Raw genomic sequence first — 22,400 nt, forward strand, 5'->3', positions numbered from 1 at the left:
TATATATATATATATATATATATATATATATATAGATATATATATAGGTTCATAGGTTCATAGGTTCATACTAGGCTATCTTCCCTAGGGCATTTATAAGCCTAGCCAGAGTGTGTTTGGCTTTCGCCACCCATTTTAAATTAATTTTGCTATGCCCTTTTTCGAGGTTAGTATACTGTGCCGCTGTCTAACAGTGACACAGAAGTGATACCCGGGGTAAACCTACTATCTCCCATCCACTCATCAAGATTCCTCTTGAAGAGAGTCAATGAGGGACTCTGCCTAACCTGGACTGGGATTTTATTCCAGAGTGAAGGGAGCCTCTGGGTTATGAATCTTTCCCTCCAACATGTCCTATTTATTTCAGTGCTGAGGTTCAAGTCTCTCGAGCGCATAGCTCATTGGATTTGGATTTTCTGAGATGCAGCATGTCCATTAATTCCGGGTTGGACATGGCTTTATACGTCAGGCACAGATCGCCTCTGAGCAGGCGGTATGCCACTGAGTAGAGCTGGAGTTTCTTTAACCGGGCAGCATATGGCATCTGTTTGAGCCCTTTGATCCTCTTGGTGAGGTACTTGTCGGGTCTTTCCAGTTGCTGCAGGTGTCTGGTAAGGTACATCCCAAAAGGGGCATTGTACTCAATTATGGGCCTGATGAGGGATGAGTAAAGAGGCACGATGACCTCCCCTGATCTAGATGTGAATCCCTTCATGATTAGGTGGGCTATATAAAATGTTTTTCTAACCACTTTGGTCACGTGGTTGTCAAATGAGAGATTGCTATCAACTTGGGTCCCCAGGTCCCTAATTACTTCTTCCGTACTTAATGGATTACAACATATGTGGTAATTTGTGGGCACTTTGTTTTTGCCAAAGGGGATGACTATACACTTTTTGGCATTTAGCTTGAGGCCATGGTTCTGGCACCAGTTGTCTGTTTCTATGAGGCCCTTTTGTAGGATGCTTGTGTCGGCTGGATAGTCTATTATGGCGCCCCGTTTGCAGTCATCTGCGAACTTGGTCAGCCACAGTCCTTCCGTGTTAGCCTGTACCTCCGAGAAATATATACCGAACAAGAGAGGTCCCAGGACTGAGCCTTGTGGGACGCCACTTGTAACTGGTTTGGAGTCTGACATGGCTCCAGCAATTCTAACCATGTGGATTCTGTCCTTGAGCCAGTTTGCAAACCATCTAGTGACATAGGGGTTTATATTTTAGCTGGTGAGCTTATCTATAATGCCCGAGTGGGGTATTGTATCGAAGGCTTTTGCAAGGTCCAGATAGGCTGTGTGGACCACCGTCCCCTCCTCAATGGCCTTGGTGACTGTTTCAAAGAAATCGACCAGGTTTAAGAGGCAGGACCTGCCCTTAACAAAGCCGAACTGGGTAGGATCCAGTGTCTGTAGGTCCCCAATATCTTTATTTATGAGGTCCATGATGATCCTTTCCATAGCTTTGCAGACCAAGCTAGTCAAGCTTATGGGGCGATAGTTTCCAGGATCCGTTGAGGCACCACCTTTGTGGAGAGGGACCACTGTTGCTGTACGCCACTATTTGGGTACATATCCTGTAGTAAGGCTGAGATTGAACAGTAGTTTTATGTTTGGGTTTAGTTCTTCTTGGAGTTCATGTAGGACGCAGCATGGGACACCGTCTGGTCCCATTGATGCTGTGTTTTTTGCTTTGGAGAGGGCGGCTCTTACCTGAGCATCTGAGATGTCAGGGGGGCAGCACTCTGCTGGGATAGATATTTGCCCTTTTGGTGGGGAGGGGGAGAAGTTTGCGCTGAACCTGTCAGCTAGGATGTTGGCAATGTCTGTGGGTTTGGTGTATTTTTTGTCATTTTGGACTAATTCTGAGCATATCTGGGAATTCCCACCCAGGTTCCTAACATAACTAAAGAAAGCCTTGTGATTATCCTTAGTGTCCTGTGCAATTTTTCTCTCGAAGCTGGCCTTAGACGATTTTATGAGTGCCCGTAGTTTTTTGCTAACACTGATCAGAGATGCCTTCCCTTTTTGGGATTTTGTTCTATCATGTAGTAGCTTTCTCCTTCTATTGTATAGTTTGTTTATGGCTGGGGTCCACCAGACAGGACGCCTAACTTTGGAGGATTGGGTCTTGGTTTTATTTAGGATTGCATGATCCATGCATTCCTGAAGGTGTTCATAGAATGCGTTTATAAAGCAGGCCCGGGGGCTTTGAAGGATTCCACCTCGGTTTTGAGGAGTGTGAAATTTGTTTTAGAGAAGTTTTTCACTGTGGTTTTCTGGGCAGGGGCTGGGGTCGGGATGTGAATATCTAGTGAGATTAGTTTATGGTCTGATCTTACCAGTGAGGGATGCACTTCTGGTCTGGAGCATAGAGTCCCCATATTGGTGATGATCAGGTCCAGTATGTTTTCCCCTCTTGTGGGAGTGGCAACAAGTTGTTCCATAGTATTTGAGTTTATAAATTCTAGGAACCTTTGGGCTAGGGTGTTGGAGCTAGAGTAATGCTCCAAGTCTATGTTAGGGTAGTTGAAGTCACCCAATGTAATGGTGTTTGGAGAGACCTTCATATTTTTCAGTGTTCTCAGGAAGGCCGAGTGGGGTTTCTGGGTTTGGGAGGGTGGCCTGTAGCAGGCTATAAACTGGAAGGCAGTTTTACCCACTGTTAGTTGCACATGGATAGTCTCTGATGCTTCGTGCTGTGCCACCAACCTGGAGGTGTGGGTATCTTTGACGAATATTGATACTCCCCCTCCTTTTGTGGTTCGGTCCAAGTTTTAGGGCCGAAAAACATGGTATGAGGTATAACCTGGTAGTGCTGGGGTGCTCTCGGGAGCCTTGAACCAGGTTTCTGTTACTGCATAGATATCGATATTCTCCATGCTAAGGAGAGTTTCGAGTGCGTGCATCTTGAGGTTTAGACTTCTGGCGTTGAGTAGCATTACTCTTAGTTTCTTATCTCTTGTGATACCTATGGAGGTGGGTTTGTCTTTTGAGCCTTGCCTAAAAAAGGCACTATGGGGGTGGCAAGAGCCTTTGCCAATATCTGAAAGCCCAGGGGTGACAGGTGCAAGCCGTCCCTAGCGAAGCATCGTGGCTTGTCGAGCATGTCATCCCAGGCAGACAGGCATTGGATCCCCTTTGAATGACACCAATACTTAAGCCAATTGTTGAAATTGATCATCTTGTCTTCATATTGTGACATCATTCTTGGTGAGGGTAAGATGCTACTCAAGGTCAGGGTCATACCGGCCTGGGCCACATGCTCAGAGAGCTCCTCTGTCTCTTTTCATGTAGTCCAGGGAGGTACGTCTCAGGTCATTCACACCAGCATGGACAATGACTGAGTCATATTTGTACTTGCCGTGGAGTGACCTGAGTGCTTGTGTTATGTGGCGGATCCTAGCGCCCGACAGGCAGCTCACCGTGACCTTCTCCTTGTTCAGCCTGGTGAGCGGGACATCAGTGTGTCTGACGATAGAGTCACCTATTCCAAGTGTATCAGGTGTGTTGTTTAGCCTTAAGGGCTGTGACTGTTCGGCACACTGGCTTTGTGAGCTATGTGTTGCACGTGTTTTGTTTTGGGGTAGCGGTTGCTTGGGTGTCTGCTTTGGAGGTCTCTGCTGCTTAGGCAGATTTTTATTTAGAGCCTCTGAGTATGTTTTTGTGTGTTTATGTGTTTGGTTTGCTGTCGTGGTAGGTCTATGTGAGACTGGAATTGTAGTGAGTGTGGTTTCCTTCTCCTCCTGACTGGTTACGCCAGTACTGAGTTGAGAGAGCTTAGCCTCCAGTTTGGCTATATGGTTGCATCTCTCACATGTGTTGGAATTTGTTGGGAGAAGGAGAGGGTTGTCTGTGTACATGAGACAGTTGTAACATTGCCTCAAGATTCCCAGATTCACCAGCTGGACCGATGAGGAGATTGACAACTGACCTTTGGACATGCTAGAATAGTATTGGGAATTCCTTTATAATTGAAAAAAAGGGCCAATGGGGAACAAAGTACTCAAGGGGAGTTTGTGAGGGTGTAGTGCTTTTAATTTTTTAGTGCTGACTTATATAATTGCTTTAGTGAGCAAGTGCCAGGCTTTAGAGTGGGAATAGGGTGTTTATTATGAGAACTAAATCAGTTCTAAGGGAAAAAGTGAAGAGCAGACTTTGTGGAGCCGAGAATGGTTTAAACCCAATTAAGCGGCGCTGCCCGATGCTGCGCTATGCGCAAAATCGCGCAAAGCCGCGCTAAAGCGGGTTTTATACAGGGGGACTTGAAAAACACTTTGCAACTATATTTGACCAAGTGCATTTTATATATATATATATATATATATATATATATATATATATATATATATATATGTATATATATGTATATATATATATATATATATATATATATATATATATATATATATATATATACATATATGCATATGCATATAAAAACAAAAAACACTTTGTAACTATATTTAACCAAGTGCATGATAGCCAGCTGGTAACTGTGAAGATAAAAGGAGAGATAAAACACTAATTTCCTTATGCTGTAAATCTAACGCTATGTTAATGGCTAGAAGTGACATGGCCTACCTGATCCTTCAGTAGGCAAGTTTCTAAATGAGCAGTTTCCTGTAAATGTCAGGTGTGTACGTATGTGTATGTTTGGGTATGTATATGTGTGTGTGTGTGTGTGTGTGTGTGTGTGTGTGTGTGTGTGTGTGTGTGTGTGTGTGTGTGTGTGTGTGTGTGTGTGTGTGTGTGTGTGTGTGTGTGTGTGTGTGTGTGTATGTGTGTGTGTGTGTGTGTGCATGTGTGCGTGTGTGTGTGTCCCTGTTTGTGAAGGAGTAGTAGACCTTAAGTTTTTTTTTTTTTTTTACCTCAACACTGTTACACCCTCAAAGCATGACTATCAACACATGTGGAAGGAGATTCAGGGAGGTTCAGTCCAACAGAATAAAGAGGCCAGTGGTAAGCCAGCACTATTGTTTTTATTGTTTGTTTGTTTGTTTTCCTGCCTTTCCCCCATTTCTGGACAAATTCTTGAGTTAGAATGTTTTCTTTTGTCTTCACTGCACTTCTCTGACTCATCTAGATAGTGGTTGCAACATTTGGTGGTTACAGTTCTGTAGATTTCATATCAACCAAGTGTGCACAAAGTCAGAGGTGGATCATAGTCAAACTTGGCCCTAGACAGACAAAGCAGAGTGATTTTGAACCATGATATGTTCACCACTTTTTCCCATATGCAACTGCATAGAGATGATGCTTAACCAGACAGCAGGAAATGTTGTGACCACCAAAATATTTAACAAGTCTGCACATTAATATTATTTATCTGAATGTCTGCCTGCAGAACACCTTTACAAACATGGCTCTGTCATTTGCTATCTTTCTTTGTCTTGGCATAGTTGTCTTGTATAAAATACGTAAGTATTAATTTATTATTTCATTTGTTTTACATATTTGTATCATATACTGTGCAGATTATATTGTAGCTTTTTTGTTTTATTTACAGAAAAATAAAGCAGAAACATGAAAACAAACTGACATCTAAAATGTTTATCAGCTTTTTTGAAATTGATAATGCTTGCAAATTTTTTTTTTATTTGCTGCTAAGTAAAGTTAACATCCTGGCAAAGGAGAAAGCTGAAGTGTTACTTTTCTCAGGACAAGCATATCCTCACTTTACAAAGAAATCAAGGAGAAACAATGGTTCTAGTTGAAGTGGTCATCCAGCCTATCAGCATTTTTATGGGGGTGCTGTTACCAGTTTATTTAGGACTGCTTGTTATAAGCAGCTTAAATGAGCAACTTGTCAATGAGCAAAACACAATCAACCAGGAAATAATGTTATAAAATGCATTATCTATCTGCACTGCTATTACTAACTTATCACGATACTACCTAGCAGAATACAAGTAGACTTGCTTTATTGATATTGTATGATAATTGTGATCAATTTTTTCAGCTGCTAAATTGCAATAATGTAAAATATAACTATAGAATCACAAGAAATTAGCCTCAACATCTGCAGTCATCACCCGAATAATCTAAAAGATGATATAAGATAATTTAAAGCTCATATCATCATTTTTCATAAAGTAATGGTAGAAATGTGAATTTTGTGGTGCACCTTTTAAAACTTAATATGAAAACACTGAATCTCAAAAAGTGACTAACTAGATATAATGTTTTCAAAGGGGTTGATATGTTAAGAGGATTCATATTATTTCTTCTGTCAAGCCACTTTCATTGAAAGCACTACTTAAAACATACCTAAGAAATATATTTTTGCAAAGGGTTGCACCAACTGTAACACACAGCCCCCTAACTTAAATATAACAACAGAAGGGATGTACTGTTTTTGGAGAATGGGCAGGTTTTGAAAAAAGTGGCCTACAGTAAACTATCATTTTAATGAAATAACGTGTGTTCAGGCTAATGTAGGTCTAGTGAGATGATGTCCCAGAAAAAGTGGGCTAGATTTTTCCTGAGGATTTTCTTTTTTAATGTTATAGGAAAATGTTGTTTCAGTCTTTTTGGTTTTAGGATTTTGTAATTCATTGTGCTCACTGTGTGAAACTCTCAGCTGCCTACCATGTTCTATAAATGTTTGTAACCTTACTGAAGAGTGTAAACTGTTAATTTGTAAATGTTACTAATGTAATGTAGTCTACTAACTTGGAGCTTTTCTCCCCGAGCCTCCGCTGAAAATGGACATATATCCAGTCGGACCATCCTGGTAAACAAATGTAAAATAAAATAAAGTAAATAAATAAATAAATAAATTGGCATTTACTCTTATGTAACATTCAATGTGTTTGTAGCTGAACAATGGCACCATTTAAATGTAACTTACAAATAAAAGATTTTACTATGATTGATATATTTTTCTAGTGTTCAGCTGTATGGTGTCACTGAGTTAAATGCACACTAATGGAATGATGTAAATGCATTGAAGATCCTCACTTTATTAGGATACCTCCATTGCAATTGATAAATATACCATTCCCTAGTTATTTCTCAGTTTAACTGGGAAACATTATTGTAAATGTAGATATTATTGAATTCTATAGTGCTGGTAAAAATCAAAGTTATTCATTCAGGTAAACTGTCCCAATGGAAGATGTCAGGTAGAATGACATGCAGTTGTAAACTGTGTCACCACTATAGCCTATGAGTTCATAGCACCTATACATCATGTTCAGCTGATGGTCCAAGTTCATCATGTAAATATACATTCCTGTAAATGAACCCTGTCTGGGAGACCATAGAAACATTGATAAGGCCTGATATCTTATTGTTGTTCTTGTAGAAATAAAGACTCTTGAGAGGTATATTGTGTGTGCGTGTGTGTGTGTGTGTGTGTGTGTGTGTGTGTGTGTGTGTGTGTGTGTGTGTGTGTGTGTGTGTGTATATACACATTTGCGTTTTTTATTATATGCTTTCTAAAAAAAATCTGTAATCTGCAAACTCTTGGCCCTGAGTTATGACTTACTTTTAGGTATTATGATAAAGTAATAATAATCCTCTGAACTGACCTCAGTAGATTATCATAGTAGGTGAACAGTTGTTTCCCCTTGTCAGGTATGCCAAACTATAGGAGCATGTCTGTGTTTCTGTTGCTTCTTATTTTCACTATGTTTATATATGCATCATTATAGTTAGATGTTACACTGATATTAACACTCTTGACCTTATCATGAGGGTGTCTTGCTTTGTGAAAATAACAAAATTACTTCATGAGAATCTGGTTATTTTGCATACCAAAAACTATGCTTTCCACAACTATAAATATCATTCTTGAGTACTTGCAGTTATGCACTCTCAATGTTTGGTGACACTATTTATTATTTGATATCAGGCATACTGTTTGTACTCTAGTGAGTACATTTTTTTCTGAGTATCACATCAATATGACTTTTATTCCAGGTCATATTATGTCTACAACTGTCTAAATGAATGCTTCCAACAACAAGTGCAATATTGTTAATCTAAAACAATATCATTAATAGTTTTAAGGGGAACAGTTGAAAATATTACTTATAATTATTAAGTGCTGGGGGGCAGCATTTTGAGAGATATATCCATTTTTAAGTGATAGGTGTCTGGGGTGGACGGGGTAGTACTAAGAGCTTGTGAGTACAAAATGGAAATTACTTGCTGCACTCCTGTTTGATATTCTTTCAAGTGGAGCGCACACAGAGTTATTGCATCACCACTAGACGTGCATGATTTAAGATGCTATGCATTCTAAGTGTTAGTTATTTTTATTATAATATGCTAGCAAGTACATGCCTTTCAAGTAAAAAAGGCATGTAAATATTTTACTGCCACCTAATGATATTTTATAGCAAAAGTGAAATATTGTGCTTCATGATATTCCAGGTGTAAATTACCCAAACAGTTCACCAGTACATGATATGGTAATATGTACCTGGCACAGGACATAAGGTACTGTGCACAGAAGCAGTAAAAGAAGTTACACATAATGTGTAAGACCCAGGCAATGAGTCAGTGTGTACCAGCTGCAGTGTCCGTGTGCTAGGAAGGAGTAATGGCCTGCATGCAGCTTTTAATCCTGCCCACTGTTATCGTTCTCTTACTGAACAAAATAAAAACTAATTCAGAGACTCTGATATGATGTGTGGTCCTGTCCTTCACTCAGTTTCTCAGTATGCAGCCCCCAAAACGGCAAACACTGAACTTATTAGAACAATCTCCTGTCTTTCAGAAAACATAGTGCTTGATTTTCAAAGGGCCTACAGTAAGTATGATAATGTCCCCAGTCCTTACAAGGAGATGCACTAACACTCATATTCTTTAGAAGTGTGCAGTGTATCCCTTTTGTTTTCTTTTTGAAACCTTTAAAGGAATAGCTTGTGCACATTCAGGTGGGTCACACTCACAGGAGTTCAAACGTTGTAATATCGAACACAAATGTCCGAAATACGAAAATAGCAAAGCCATGGCACACCATTTTTTTTTCACAGGGAAAAAAAATTGGTGGGCCGTTTTCAGGGCTTTGCTATTTGTGGTGCAATCTTGGACTTGGTATATTTAAGTAGAGGTGGGGTGGGGGTCACAGCACCCACCTTGGTGGGTGTGGGGGGGTGAAGCCCCCCACTTTAGTTTAAGTTTAAAGTGTTCAGTGTTTTTTTTGTTTTTTTTTTGTAACGGAACAGCGATTTTTTTCCCTGGGAAAAAAAATCGCTGTTCTGTGTTTTTGTAATTACTGAGTTTTGATCTTCGTGGTTCGATATTACAACATTCGAAGTCCTGTGAGTTTGACATTGTAATATAGACCCCATTCAGGCATATTGTCTGAAATGCACCTGATATACTGTAGGAGTGAAATGATAAACTCTTATAAAAGTAACTTGAACTTATTTGAAATGGTGGCAAACATGTGCTACACAGAGGTAACTTAAATACCATGAAGAGTTCAGGACTCAAGTGGAAGCTGAACAGCTTGTACACAGCATCACATATACACCATCTGTGTGGGAAATGGATGGCAGCCATTATGAACTACAGGGTTGTTCATAGATTCATAGGTTCATACTAGGCTATCTGCCCTAGGGCATTTATAAGCCTAGCCAGAGTGTGTATGGCTTTCGCCACCCATTTTAAATTAATTTTGCTATGCCCTTTTTCAAGGTTAGTATACTGTGCCTCTGTCTAACAGTGACACAGAAGTGATACCCTTGGTAAACCTATGATCTCCCATCCACTCATCAAGATTCCTCTTGAAGAGAGTCAATGAGGGACTCTGCCTAACCTGGACTGGGATTTTATTCCAGAGTAAAGGGAGCCTCTGGGTTATGAATCTGTCCCTCCAGCATGTCCTATTTATTTCAGTGCTGAGGTTCAAGTCCCTTGAGCGCATAGCTCGATGGGATTTGGATTTTCTGAGGTGCAGCATGTCCATTAATTCCGGGTTGGACATGGCTTTATACGTCAGGCACAGATCGCCTCTGAGCAGGCGGTATGCCACTGAGTAGAGCTGGAGTTTCTTTAACCGGGCAGCATACGGCATCTGTTTGAGCCCCTTGATCCTCTTGGTGAGGTACTTTTGGGGTCTTTCCAGTTGCTGCAGGTGTCTGGTAAGGTACATCCCAAAAGGGGCATTGTACTCAATTATGGGCCTGATGAGGGATGAGTAAAGAGGCACGATGACCTTCCCTGATCTAGATGTGAATCCCTTCATGATTAGGTGGGCTATATAAAATGTTTTTCTAACCACTTTGGCCACGTGGTTGTCAAATGAGAGATTGCTATCAACTTGGGTCCCCAGGTCCCTAATTACTTCTTCTGTACTTAATGGATTACCACCTATGTGGTAATTTGTGGGCACTTTGTTTTTGCCAAAGGGGATGACTATACACTTTTTGGCGTTTAGCTTGAGGCCATGGCTCTGGAACCAGTTGTCTGTTTCTATGAGGCCCTTTTGGAGGATGCTTGTGTCGGCTGGAGAGTCTATTATGGCACCCAGTTTGCAGTCATCTGCGAACTTGGTCAGCCACAGTCCTTCCATGTTGGCCTGTATCTCCGAGAAATATATACCGAACAAGAGAGGTCCCAGGACTGAGCCTTGTGGGATGCCACTTGTAACTGGTTTGGAGTCTGACATGGCTCCAGCTATTCTAACCATGTGGGTTCTGTCCTTGAGCCAGTTTGCAACCCATCTAGTGACATAGGGGTTTATATTTAAGCTGGTGAGCTTATCTATAATGCCCGAGTGGGGTATTGTATCAAAGGCTTTTGCGAGGTCCAGGTAGGCTGTGTGGACCACCTTCCCCTTGTCAATGGCCTTGGTGACTGTTTCAAAGAAATTGACCAGGTTCAAGAGGCAGGATCTGCCCTTAACAAAGCTGAACTGGGTAGGATCCAGTGTCGGCAGGTCCCCAATATCTTTATTTATAAGGTCCATGATGATCCTTTCCATAGCTTTGCAGACCAAGCTAGTGAGACTTATGGGGCGATAGTTTCCAGGATCCTTTGAGCTACCACCTTTGTGGAGAGGGACCACTGTTGCTGTACACCATTCTTTGGGTACATATCCTGTAGTAAGGCTGAGATTGAACAGTAGTTTTAGGTTTGGGTTTAGCTCTTCTTGGAGTTCATGTAGGATGCAGCCTGGGACACCGTCTGGTCCCATTGATGCTGTGTTTCTTGCTTTGGAGAGAGCAGCTCTTACCTGAGCATCTGAGATGTCAGGGGGGCAGCACTCTGCTGGGATAGATATTAGCCCTTTTGGTGGGGAGGGGGGGGGAGTTTGTGCTGAACCTGTCAGCTAGGATGTTGGCAATGTCTGTGGGTTCGGTGTATTTTTTGTCATTTTGGACTAATTCTGAGCATATCTGGGAATTCCCACCCAGGTTCCTAACATAACTAAAGAAAGCCTTCTGATTATCCTTAGTGTCCTGTGCAATTTTTCTCTTGAAGCTGGCCTTAGACGATTTTATCAGTGCCTGTAGTTTTTTGCTAATACTGATCAGAGATGCCTTCCCTTTTTGGGATTTTGCTCTATCATGTAGTAGCTTCCTCCTTCTATTGTATAGTTTGTTTATGGCTGGGGTCCACCAGACAGGACATCTGCCTTTGGAGGATTGGGTCTTGGTTTTATTTGGGATTGCATTATCCATGCATTCCTGAAGGTGTTCATAGAATGCGTTTATAAAGGATTTTGCAGTCTGGGCCGTATTATCCACAGGCCCGGGGGCTTTGAAGGATTCCACCTTGGTTTTGAGGAGTGTGAAATTTGCTTTAGAGAAGTTTTTCACTGTGGTTTTCTGGGCATGGGGTGGGGTCGGGATGTGAATATCCAGTGAGGGATACACTTCTGGTTTGGAGCATAGAGTCCCCATGTTGGTGATGATCAGGATATAACTGGATATAAGACAAGCTTCAGAGAGAAAGTTTTCCACTCACATCTTTTCCTATATATTTTAACAATTTTGATGACACATGTCAAAATGAATTGGTAATTATGTTATATCAGAACTTCATTGAGACATTCAGTGTATACAATGGAGCGTGGGTCCATGCCAGCAGTGGTGGCAGTCCTAGAAACATTGGGAATGTTTACTGCACTCTGTCTTAATCACTATCTAAACTTAGAACTAGTGTAAACTGAAAGATTTGAAAAACTTTTTGTTGGTTTAATATGTGTGTGTGTGTGTGTGTGTGTGTGTGTGTGTGTGTGTGTGTGTGTGTGTGTGTTTCACAATATTTGTATGTAAATATTTTTTTTAATTATTTCTATAAATTAAAAATAGCTTACAAACACTTTGCAATCCATTTTGGTAAACTTTCTTTGTTGGTTCCCACTGCAGGTATCTGATATCAGCCAACAATGTCCTTGAACCTTTCCTTGATCTCCCATTCAGACATCTCAGGCAACTGTCTGGCTTTCCCTATGCACCAGAAGTTCAGTCTATCTTCTATTTCCTGTCCAAACTACTCCACTCATGGCACATTTCTAAACTGCAGTCCCAGAACATATGGCTGAGGCATATAGTCTTTTGATTATACCTCCAGAATTTACTGTCATCACCCACCCATCTTTTTCCAACCTACTGTGGTTGAAGCACCCTCTATGATATGTCTGCATCTGTTGATTGCAAATAGGAAAAAACTTATTACCCTTCTTAGCATCTCCAATACCCCCCTCCCCCACACCCCACCTCTAGTCATCCCACCTATTCAGCCTCTTCTTCCATACCTTTCAACTTGTAAGTACAAGAAATCTGGACAGAACTAAAATAATAGGGAGGGGGGGGCAGGCAAAATCAGAAACAGATTTTAAATATTCCTTTTTACAAACTTAGTAACTTCCTAGAATAACAGGTTTTGCATTCACATGCATTTTCCAAAGGATATAAAATCTGAATCTCAAATGTCTCTCATTATTTATTGACTTCAGTCATCAGAGATTTGCCAGAAAGCCAAACATTTTAAGAAGAACAAACCAAATATATGAGTCAAAAATATGGATAGTCTGTAAAAATCCGGACAGTTGAGAAGAATGTCTTCCCATCTGTTCTTTAACCTCATCCAGGTTATTGAACTTTTGTTGTTTTTCATAGGTTCATAGGTAGGTACTAGGCTATCGGCCCTGTGGCCTTTATAACCCCAGCCAAAAAGGTACCCTGGCTTTTGCCACCCAAGAAAATTATTTTCCTGTGCCACTGTCGAGCAGAGCCTTGTTATGCTGGTTCTACACATCTTTGCACAATTGTTATCATTTAACAATTAGACATTATCCACCTGCATTGTCATTTGACATTTTGCCACTGTCTTGACAACTATTTTAGGAAACCATCAAGTTGTTTTAGGGTTTTTCCAGTCTGTTTCTTCCAGTCCAAACATTGCTTTTAACTCATTCACTAAGAACCTTATATTGACCCTCCCATCTACCTGGAAATTGTTTCCATTTAGGTTGGGCTTGGTATCTGAGTTTTAGAACTATGTTTAACACTTTTGTTAGTCATTTGTTTGGGAGATTATGGGGAATGGTAAGTTCTGTCACAAGTTATATTGCAATGTTTTAACGGTATTTGTAAGCATGCTTCAGAACTGAGGACATAGCAGTGATTGCTAGGTAAGCCTTAAAGTTATTAATATTTTTTCTGAGACTGAGGTGTGAATATTACTATAGCACGTTTGTTATGCACTGAGGTTGGTAATGGTAAATGCAACTAGGGAGTAGTTGCTCAGGGATGGAGCATGTGTTTTAAAGGATATTATGGTGTCAGGGATACTGGTATATATGAAGTACAAAACAGAATCAGCATCTTGAAGAATTTCACAGCTCAAAAACTACAAACATCTTTAATAATATCGGTTCAAATTGTTTTAAAGAGGTTGAGAGGCTCTTTAGCAAGTGGGATCAATGTATCAGCAATTATCAGTAATTTCTCTTCAGTCACAAAAGGTGTTGTAATAAAGGTTCCCAGAAGCAGCTTTTCAAACATCTTCATACCCCAGTCATGAATTTCTAGTCAAGAAGGTGATGTAGTACAATAACAATGCTTTATTATTATATTGCCTAACCATTATGACTCAAACACTAGTGTCTTAAAGTCTCAGAAAACAGGTCATTGCTCATTTACTCATATTCAGAGGATGGCTGTTTAAATATACACACACACACACACACACACATATATATATATATATATATATATATATATATATATATATATATATATCTATATATATATATATATATATATATATATATATATATATATACATATATATATATATATATATATACAGCTGTTCAAATGCTTGTGTTGATATCTGTAATGTCAGTATAAAAACATGTAGATCAAATGCTCTGAGGATTACCTGGGAGCAGGCTAAACCAGTAACAAATGTTTTTGCAAGGGGGCAAGACCCCTGCATCCATCAAGTGGGGGGCTGTGCTCCACACGCCCCTACAAATTATGGATGCCAACTCCGCTATCACACAGTCCCTGTGGAAAGAGAATATTCTTGCACATGTTGACCATCTGTTTTGGTCAACTGGCACTGACCAAACAGATGTCAACCCAGTACCCATCCAACCTTCCAACCTTCCATAATACACGTGTGTGCGTGTGTGTGTGTGTGTGTGTGTGTGTGTGTGTGTGTGTGTGTGTGTGTGTGTGTGTGTGTGTGTGTGTAGATATATATATATATATATATATATATATATATATATATATATATATATATATATATATATATATATATATATATATATATATATATATATATATATATATATATATATATTTATATACACATGGGTCTGAATATCATCGACTGACTGACCCAAATTTCAACGTTCACAATGTCAGTCAGAAAACATTGACATTCCAAATATCAGCACACTGCTACATGCTACTATGGGTCCACTTCTTAATTTCGAAATATCACAATCTCAAGATTCAGAATATTGAACCCAGAATCTCTAAACTGTGAAATCTGAAAAGTAAGAAGAAAAAAAAAAAACATGACAAGTGTTAAAACCATATTTTTTTAGGTGAGCAAGTCCCCCTACACCCACCACAGCCCCTGCAACCTAAATATACTAACTCCGATATCGCTGTACAGTGAAGAGAATGTTGATGTACATCGCAATACAGTACGGAATGGGAACATTACCGTTCTCTTCACTGTAGCGTGACCTCAGAGTTAGTATATTTAAGTTGCAGGGGGTGTGGGGGGTGCAAACATGGTTTTAGCAGTTGTTTTTTTTTTTACTTCTTACTCTCAAAATTCTACAACCTCGAGATTGTGATCTTTTGAAATTAAGAAGTGGACCAACATGTTCCTAGCAACAGCCTAAATGCATGCAAAAATAAAACATAAAAAATGTTTTTGCAGAGAGGCAAGCACCTCTGTAGCTCCCCCATATGGGGGGGTGCTCAACACCCCTTGCTAATTATATATGCTAACTCTGAGATTGCACAATGTCAGGGAAAGAGCATATTCCCCTACCCTGAACATTGCGCGATCTTACATACCTGTCAACCATCAGCTTAGTCAACCAAATTATGGCAAATAAACAGATGTCAGCCAAAGTGACATTCAAAAACATTAAGTTATCCCATATATATATAAATAGACAGACATACATACAAATTATGATATTATATTTTATATATATATATATATATATATATATATATATATATATATATATATATATATATATATATATATATATATATATATATATATATATATATATATATATATGATATAGATATATATATATATATATATATATAGTATATGCTATATATATATATATATATATATATATATGTGTGTGTGTGTGTGTGTGTATGTATGAATATAGACATTGATTTTCTCAGCCCTTATTATGCCAGTCATTGAATATAATGTCCCTTTTGGCCTGTATCTGTCCAGACATATGCAACAACTGGAACACTCACAGAGATACCTTACTAAAGGAATGCAAGGCTTAAACAACATGTCCTACATGGACCATCTCAAAGCCCTGTCACTGTACTCTTTATCCTACAGACTGCTAACAGATGTCCTGTGTCTAGCATACAAAGCATCCTCTGACCCATTACTGATGTATTTACTGCACATCAGCAAGTCAAATGGCATCAGAAATAGTCTAGGGAAATAAAGCTCTTCTGCAATATCAACAGAAAAGTTTGGAGGGGCAAGTATATTTCGCAGAGGATACCACTACTGTGGAATAGACTCCCCATCCATATAAAACAAAACTCATTCCTGTCCATATTAAAGGGCAACTTGGATCAATAAATGGGAAACAGAAAATTTACCCCAGGACTGTCCCCTGTTCTACTAATGGAAAAATGCATCTCCTAAATGCTTTGTCCTGTACATGGATCCCCTCAAATTATTTATGGTATAATCCCAGTTATTTTCATTAGGTGTAATATATAATTATCCACAATGGGATGGGTAAGGCCAATCTTTAATCAAATGGGATATTTTATTTCGAACACAAAAAGGGAAAATGGCTAGGCTTAAAATGGCCCCCAATGGCAGGTAGCCTAGTACTTACCCATGAACCTATGATATAGATACCGATATAGATATAGGTATAAAGTGTAAATATATTGCATTAATTCCTTGCTTGCTCTTTTTTAAACCTACTCTGGATTAATTATATTTTTCCTTTATTCCTCTCCTTCTGCTTGTTAGTGAAAGTTGCCAGTACATGAATGACTTTTTCTTTTCCGTTTGGGTGATACCGTTGAGATATTGTCGCTGTGCCACACTTCAGCAGCTAGTGTGGATGACTGTTGGATCAGTATTTGATATGATTTTATCTTTCTAAATTCTGCAAATAGCTCAGTGATACAAAGTTAATGGTGATGGTAGCAGTCACTTTTCCTCTGCTAATTTCCAGCAGAGACATTAGTTTTATCTAACTTCCTTAATAATTCTGGTTATCAGACACTGCAGGATTGAAGGGCTTCTTGATGTTACATTTTGGAAAACAAAATAATAGATTTTAACAAGACATTTCTAAAATTTCTTAAAGAAGAATTTATATTTGATAGTTAAAAATGGTACAATTTAACTAGTAAAGATAACTACAAAAGCAAGAGAAGTAAACTGGTGAAGGTAACTGTTGGAAAGTAAAAGGAGAGAGAGATGTGTCCTTAGTGCAAACCAACAGTTTGCCTCCTTGAGATGTAATTTATCATCCTTATATGTCTTTTCCTGCATTCTGTTTTCAAATTATGTAGACTTTCATCTCTTAAAAATGGTATTTGTTTTCAGAAAATACATTTTACCTAGGAAAGAAATGAAGCTGATTATGATTCTGCTATCAAGGAAATATATAATATTTTATAACTCTGCCTTCTGTCTTTTCCATCCTAAGAAAGAAGTTAAGTTTAATTATAGACTATTTTTATTTCAGTGAAGAGGTAGGTATAATATTCAGAAACGTCAGACTTAATTTAATAAAAAATATATGCACTGATGTTTTGCATAATGCTTATTTTTTTGACAGAATTGTAAAACACTGTTTTCCGATTACCTTACATCCATAAGGATATCTAGGCACATTATTATCGCTGAGCAGTACAAGCCATGCTGTTCTGGTATGCTGCTTTCCTCTGTTCGGCAATTATATGGTAAATAGTTCTGCACATACTGCATGGCAGTAAATCACAGTAGCAGCTAATATGCATGCAAAAGCACTTCGGGTGGGTGCCTTACCAACCTGCACAGGCACGTAGTACAGACAATTATAAAAGAAGCACAGTTTCCCTGCTCAGACAGTCCCATAGAGCAGAATGGTTGCACATGGCTAAATTTTGCAGGCACTTGCACACTTTCGACACTGCTTTCCCACAACCTTGCAATAAATAACCATATTAAGCTAGAATACATGCAGAATAATCCACAAGGTTGTGCATGAACTTCATTTACATACTTTTCACTCACAGACTGCCACATTTACATGCTGCTCTGAAAGCATGTCAGTGCTCATAGGCAAGTTGGTGCACAGCAGAGCGGGGACATTGTCTGAATTGTTCTTCTCTTACATAAAACACGAGGTCTCCAAAAAATGGCGATACTGGTAAAATCCACACAAGTTTTTAGTTGGTTAGCACTTTCATACAGACAAATTCATGTATTTCTTCAGGGATTCACTTTAGAAGCTCAAAATACTGAAATGTTGAAATTCAGTATTTTGAGCCTATAAAGTGGAATCCTGAAAAGAGTGAAAGCCCAGAAGCGTGAATTTTAAAACCTTGAATACCTGAGGTTTTGAATTTCGCACTTCTGAGGTTCCTCTATGGTTACTGATTCAGGTAAGTGTGTGTGTGTGCGTGTTAAGGGTTTTGGGTAGGGGCTGTGGTGTGTGCGAGCAGAATGTAGCTTGTGTGGTGGTGTTGTGCGTGTGTTTGTGTGTAGCGCAACCTTGGAGTTAGTATAATTAAGTAGGGGGGGTGTGGAGGGCTTGCCCCCCCACATCGTGGGTGCATGGGGGCTTGCCCCCCTACTTTTATGTAGTAGAGAGATTGTGTTTTTGTGTGGGGAGGATGGTGTGTATATGTGCAGTAGTACCGCAAAATTCAAAATCTCCGGTGTGTGAGATTTTGAATTTCACGGTTTTGAGTTTTCTATGTTTTAAAGATTCAACTTTATAGCTTCGAAATACTGAATTTTGACATTTCAGTATTTCAAGGATATAAAGTGAACCCACTTTTTCAGACATCTTTCTCCCAGAATGCAATAATTTTAAAAGCATATTAATTAAGATAAATCAATTAATGAATCAAGTTGATTGATGCTTAAAGAAATATACAAGATTCAATTAATATAACAGCCTATTGATTAAAAATGTATATACATATCTATATATATATATATATATATATATATTGATATATAGAGGGTCTATATTAGAACACCGAACATTCAAAATGTCAAGTGTTCTAATATCGAATGAACAGGGAATTTTTTCCTAGGGAAACAATTTGCTGTTCCAAAACACATACGCACAACACAAGCACACCAAACAAACAGCAATCCACACACATATACCTAAACTCTTACACCTAACCCCACACTAAACTATACATACACCACTAACTATCCACTTACCTTAACCCAAACCCTAACCCTAAGGTCCGTCACTATCGCACAGTCACCTCTCCCATGCCCTAACCCTAACTCACCTAACCCGCTCTAACCCTCACGTCCACACAATGTACACTTACCTGAACCTAACTCGTAACTTTCCACTAGAGAGCTGAAAATACAGAAGCAACAGAAACGGACAACCCAAGTCTTTCCCTTGGAAAAAATTTGGTTTTCTGTTTCCTCGATATTTTCAGCGTTCGCTGAAAATGGGTCGATTTTAGAACACTTGACATTTTGAATGTTTGGTGTTCTAATATAGACCCTATCTATCTATATACATATATATATATATATAAAATGTTAAATACACAATAATCCTTGCATAAATACAAATAATAAATAATACAAGCTATAAAGACTAAACTTATCACAGTACTAAAAATATATTTCAATACATGTTCAGTAAATGCATATGTTCATAGATTAGCACTAAGCTAACTGCTCTTGTGAGCCATTTTACACCTAGCCAATTATCCCTTCTGAGATTCAAACACCACACTTTGTGTTTGTAAGGCAAGCGCCTTCACCATTAGGCCACCTTCCCAACCCCTGCATATGCATACATATAAAAAAATCATCTTTCTAAAGCTTTTAATTTTTGAAGGCATTTGACCATGCCCTGGCACAGCAATCAAGGAGCCTCAATCCTCACCACTAACACCAGGGAGGTTATCTCATAAAAGAGAAAAAGAATAACTAATACACACAGTAAAGTACAATTTCCCTTAAGTGCACACAGAGACCACAGTCAGTCTGGGGCTGGCTGCTCCCTTGCTCACCAGGTCCCCAATAAGACTCCCCACTGGCACAGCTATAGGGTCCAGTTCTCAGCCTAACTGGGCAAGCTAGAACCCCCAGTACCCTCTCTGTCCAACCAGTGCATCTTGTCCCTGCCAAGAAGCTGACACAACACACACACACTTTGAGATAAGTATTTATACAACTTCATAAACACTCCTGGGAAAGGCTGACACAGATTCTCCAGCTGTGCCCCTTTACCCAGACTATACAGTAGTAATTACTGCCACCACCCACTTAATAATATCAGCTACTAAAAAGCCCTTAAAAGGGTGTACAATCATTACCGTGTAATATTATCTAATGGTAGTATGACTAGCAGTCAAGGCTTACTTTAGAGTGGCCTATTACAATAACCTCTATAAATATTCAATGTACTCTAGAGCTTATCTCTACATAAAGCAGCCACAGGTAGAAGGTTTTAAAAATATTTAATAATAAATAATTAAAACACAAGACAAATCTACTACACCACAGATATAGCTAAGTGTTCACAGATCACACAGAAACTTAAAATAATACAGTAGGACAGGTCTGATTTCAAAGAAAAATACCTAATTAATCTTCACTAGCTTTAACTATTCCTACAAGAAATCACAGTGCTAGAAACTTACATGTGAGCATAAGCAGAGTGCTGGTAAGTTGGATATCAAGATCAAAATGCCTCCTGGTCTCTTGTGAGAAATAGTATTTAAACATTACTAACAAACATGTCTCTATGTCCTCCCCAGATTACATCATTTTTGACACTTAGGTTTTCCCAGTATTCATATTGCATCATCTTGACACCTGCTCTGAGTTCCCAGGCTAATAGAAACTCCATTTACATTATTTAGCAAGCTAACACCTGCACAGGAGAATACAACAATAAAAGGCATTTCACATATACACTCTAGCAGTTAGTCCTTAGTTAACACAATAGACAGAATGTCTTCAGCCAGCCTGACCTGAACCAACTTTAAAGATCAAAGAATGTTATAAAATCATTTCAATTTCAAAAGACAAATTTGAAAGGCTTGACTTACTTTTTCTTTATAGCAAGGGGACAATGTTGTAACAATCTTGAAGTTCACATTTTACAGTGTTTTGTTTACACTCAAGAAACATGCCTGTATTTTACATTTATTATCTAGAAAACATGCCTGTATTTTACATTTATTAACAGATGCCATAATTAGATATCAAATTCTATTTGACTAGGCTGGCAGCCTTCGCCATTCTCTCCCGAATTGTCACATCTCTTCCCCCTCGGGGAATTCAAGCAAGTTTTTCAAGTGCCCCTTGAGAAAAATCGCTTGAGAGTGTCAGGTCTATCTGGGTGTACCTCACCCTATTCCCTGTCTTGAGAGCCCGTCTGCATTGTCATTACAATGCCCACTACGTTGCTGCACTGATATATCATATGCGTGTAACCCCATACTCCATTTTAGCAACTTGGCATTTTGCTGACTGGCTCTGTTTAACCATGTTAGAGGGTTGTGATCTGTCAACACAGTGAAGTTTCTTCCATACAGATAAGGCTGAAGTTTTTGTAGTGCCCACACTATGGCTAGACATTCCTTTTCTACCGCTGCATAGCATTCCTCCCTGGGTTGGAGCTTATGACTGAGATAAACCACTGGGTAATCTTCTCCCTCTGAAGAAATCTGGCTAAGTACAGCCCCCACCCCATAGTTTGAAGCATCCACCTGCACAACAAATTATTTGCTATAGTCTGGACTGGCTAACACAGGGGGTCCTCCCAAAGCTTCCTTAAGCTTCTGAAATGCCTGCCCAATGCTGGGGTCCACACTATTTTATCTGGCCTGTTCTTCATTGTCAGGTCTGTGAAGGGAGCAGCTGTGGTACTATAATTGGGAACGAATGTTCTGTTGTACCCTACTGTCCCCAAGAATGCCTTCACCTGCTTTTTGGTAACAGGTGCAGGCCATGCCTGAATAGCTTCCACTTTGGCAGGTTCTGGCCTTATCTTACCACTCCCCACTCTATGTCCTAGGTAGGAGACATCTGCCATACCCACCTGACATTTGCTCGGCTTAATGGTCAACCCTGCCCTCTGTAGTCTGCCCAGCACCTCCCTGACATGCTGAAGGTGCTCTTGCCAGGAATGGGTGTAGATAGCAATATCATCCATGTAAGCAAAGGCAAACCCTCCTGCTCCTGCTAAGATATGATCTACCAGCCTCTGGTAAGTTGATGGGACATTCTTCATCCCAAAGGGGATCTTTGTGAACTCATACAAGCCAAAAGGATCACAAAGGCTGACTTCTATCTAGCACTGGGAGTCAAGGTCACCTGCCAGTAACCCTTGATAAGATCAGTGGTTGTAAGATACTTAGCCCCACCTAGCTGCTCTAGGGTCTCATCTGTCCTAGGCATGGGGTAAGCATCTGCCTCTGTGTGAGTATTTAATTTCATTTAATCCACACAGAACCTGGTGCTGCCATCC

General features: G+C 39.4%; 1 protein-coding gene across 2 annotated transcripts in view; it reads left to right on the top strand.

Annotated features, from left to right (window-relative positions):
• Positions 1-5,170: 5,170 nt before the first annotated feature.
• The window catches only part of LOC122801826 (C-C motif chemokine 20-like), a 124,842-nt gene continuing 107,612 nt past the window's right edge, over positions 5,171-22,400 (top strand). Inside the window, exon 1 of one of the 2 annotated variants that reach the window (XM_044071473.1) lies at positions 5,171-5,412. In XM_044071473.1, coding sequence (XP_043927408.1) covers positions 5,355-5,412 — 58 coding nt within the window. In that variant the 5' untranslated portion in view covers positions 5,171-5,354. The remainder of the gene's footprint in view (positions 5,413-22,400) is intronic. The other variant, XM_044071463.1, reaches the window with a different exon arrangement.

Source organism: Protopterus annectens, chromosome 1.part0, assembly GCF_019279795.1.
Source record: "Protopterus annectens isolate FY-2018-M chromosome 1.part0, PAN1.0, whole genome shotgun sequence".
Classification (NCBI taxonomy): domain Eukaryota; kingdom Metazoa; phylum Chordata; order Ceratodontiformes; family Protopteridae; genus Protopterus; species Protopterus annectens.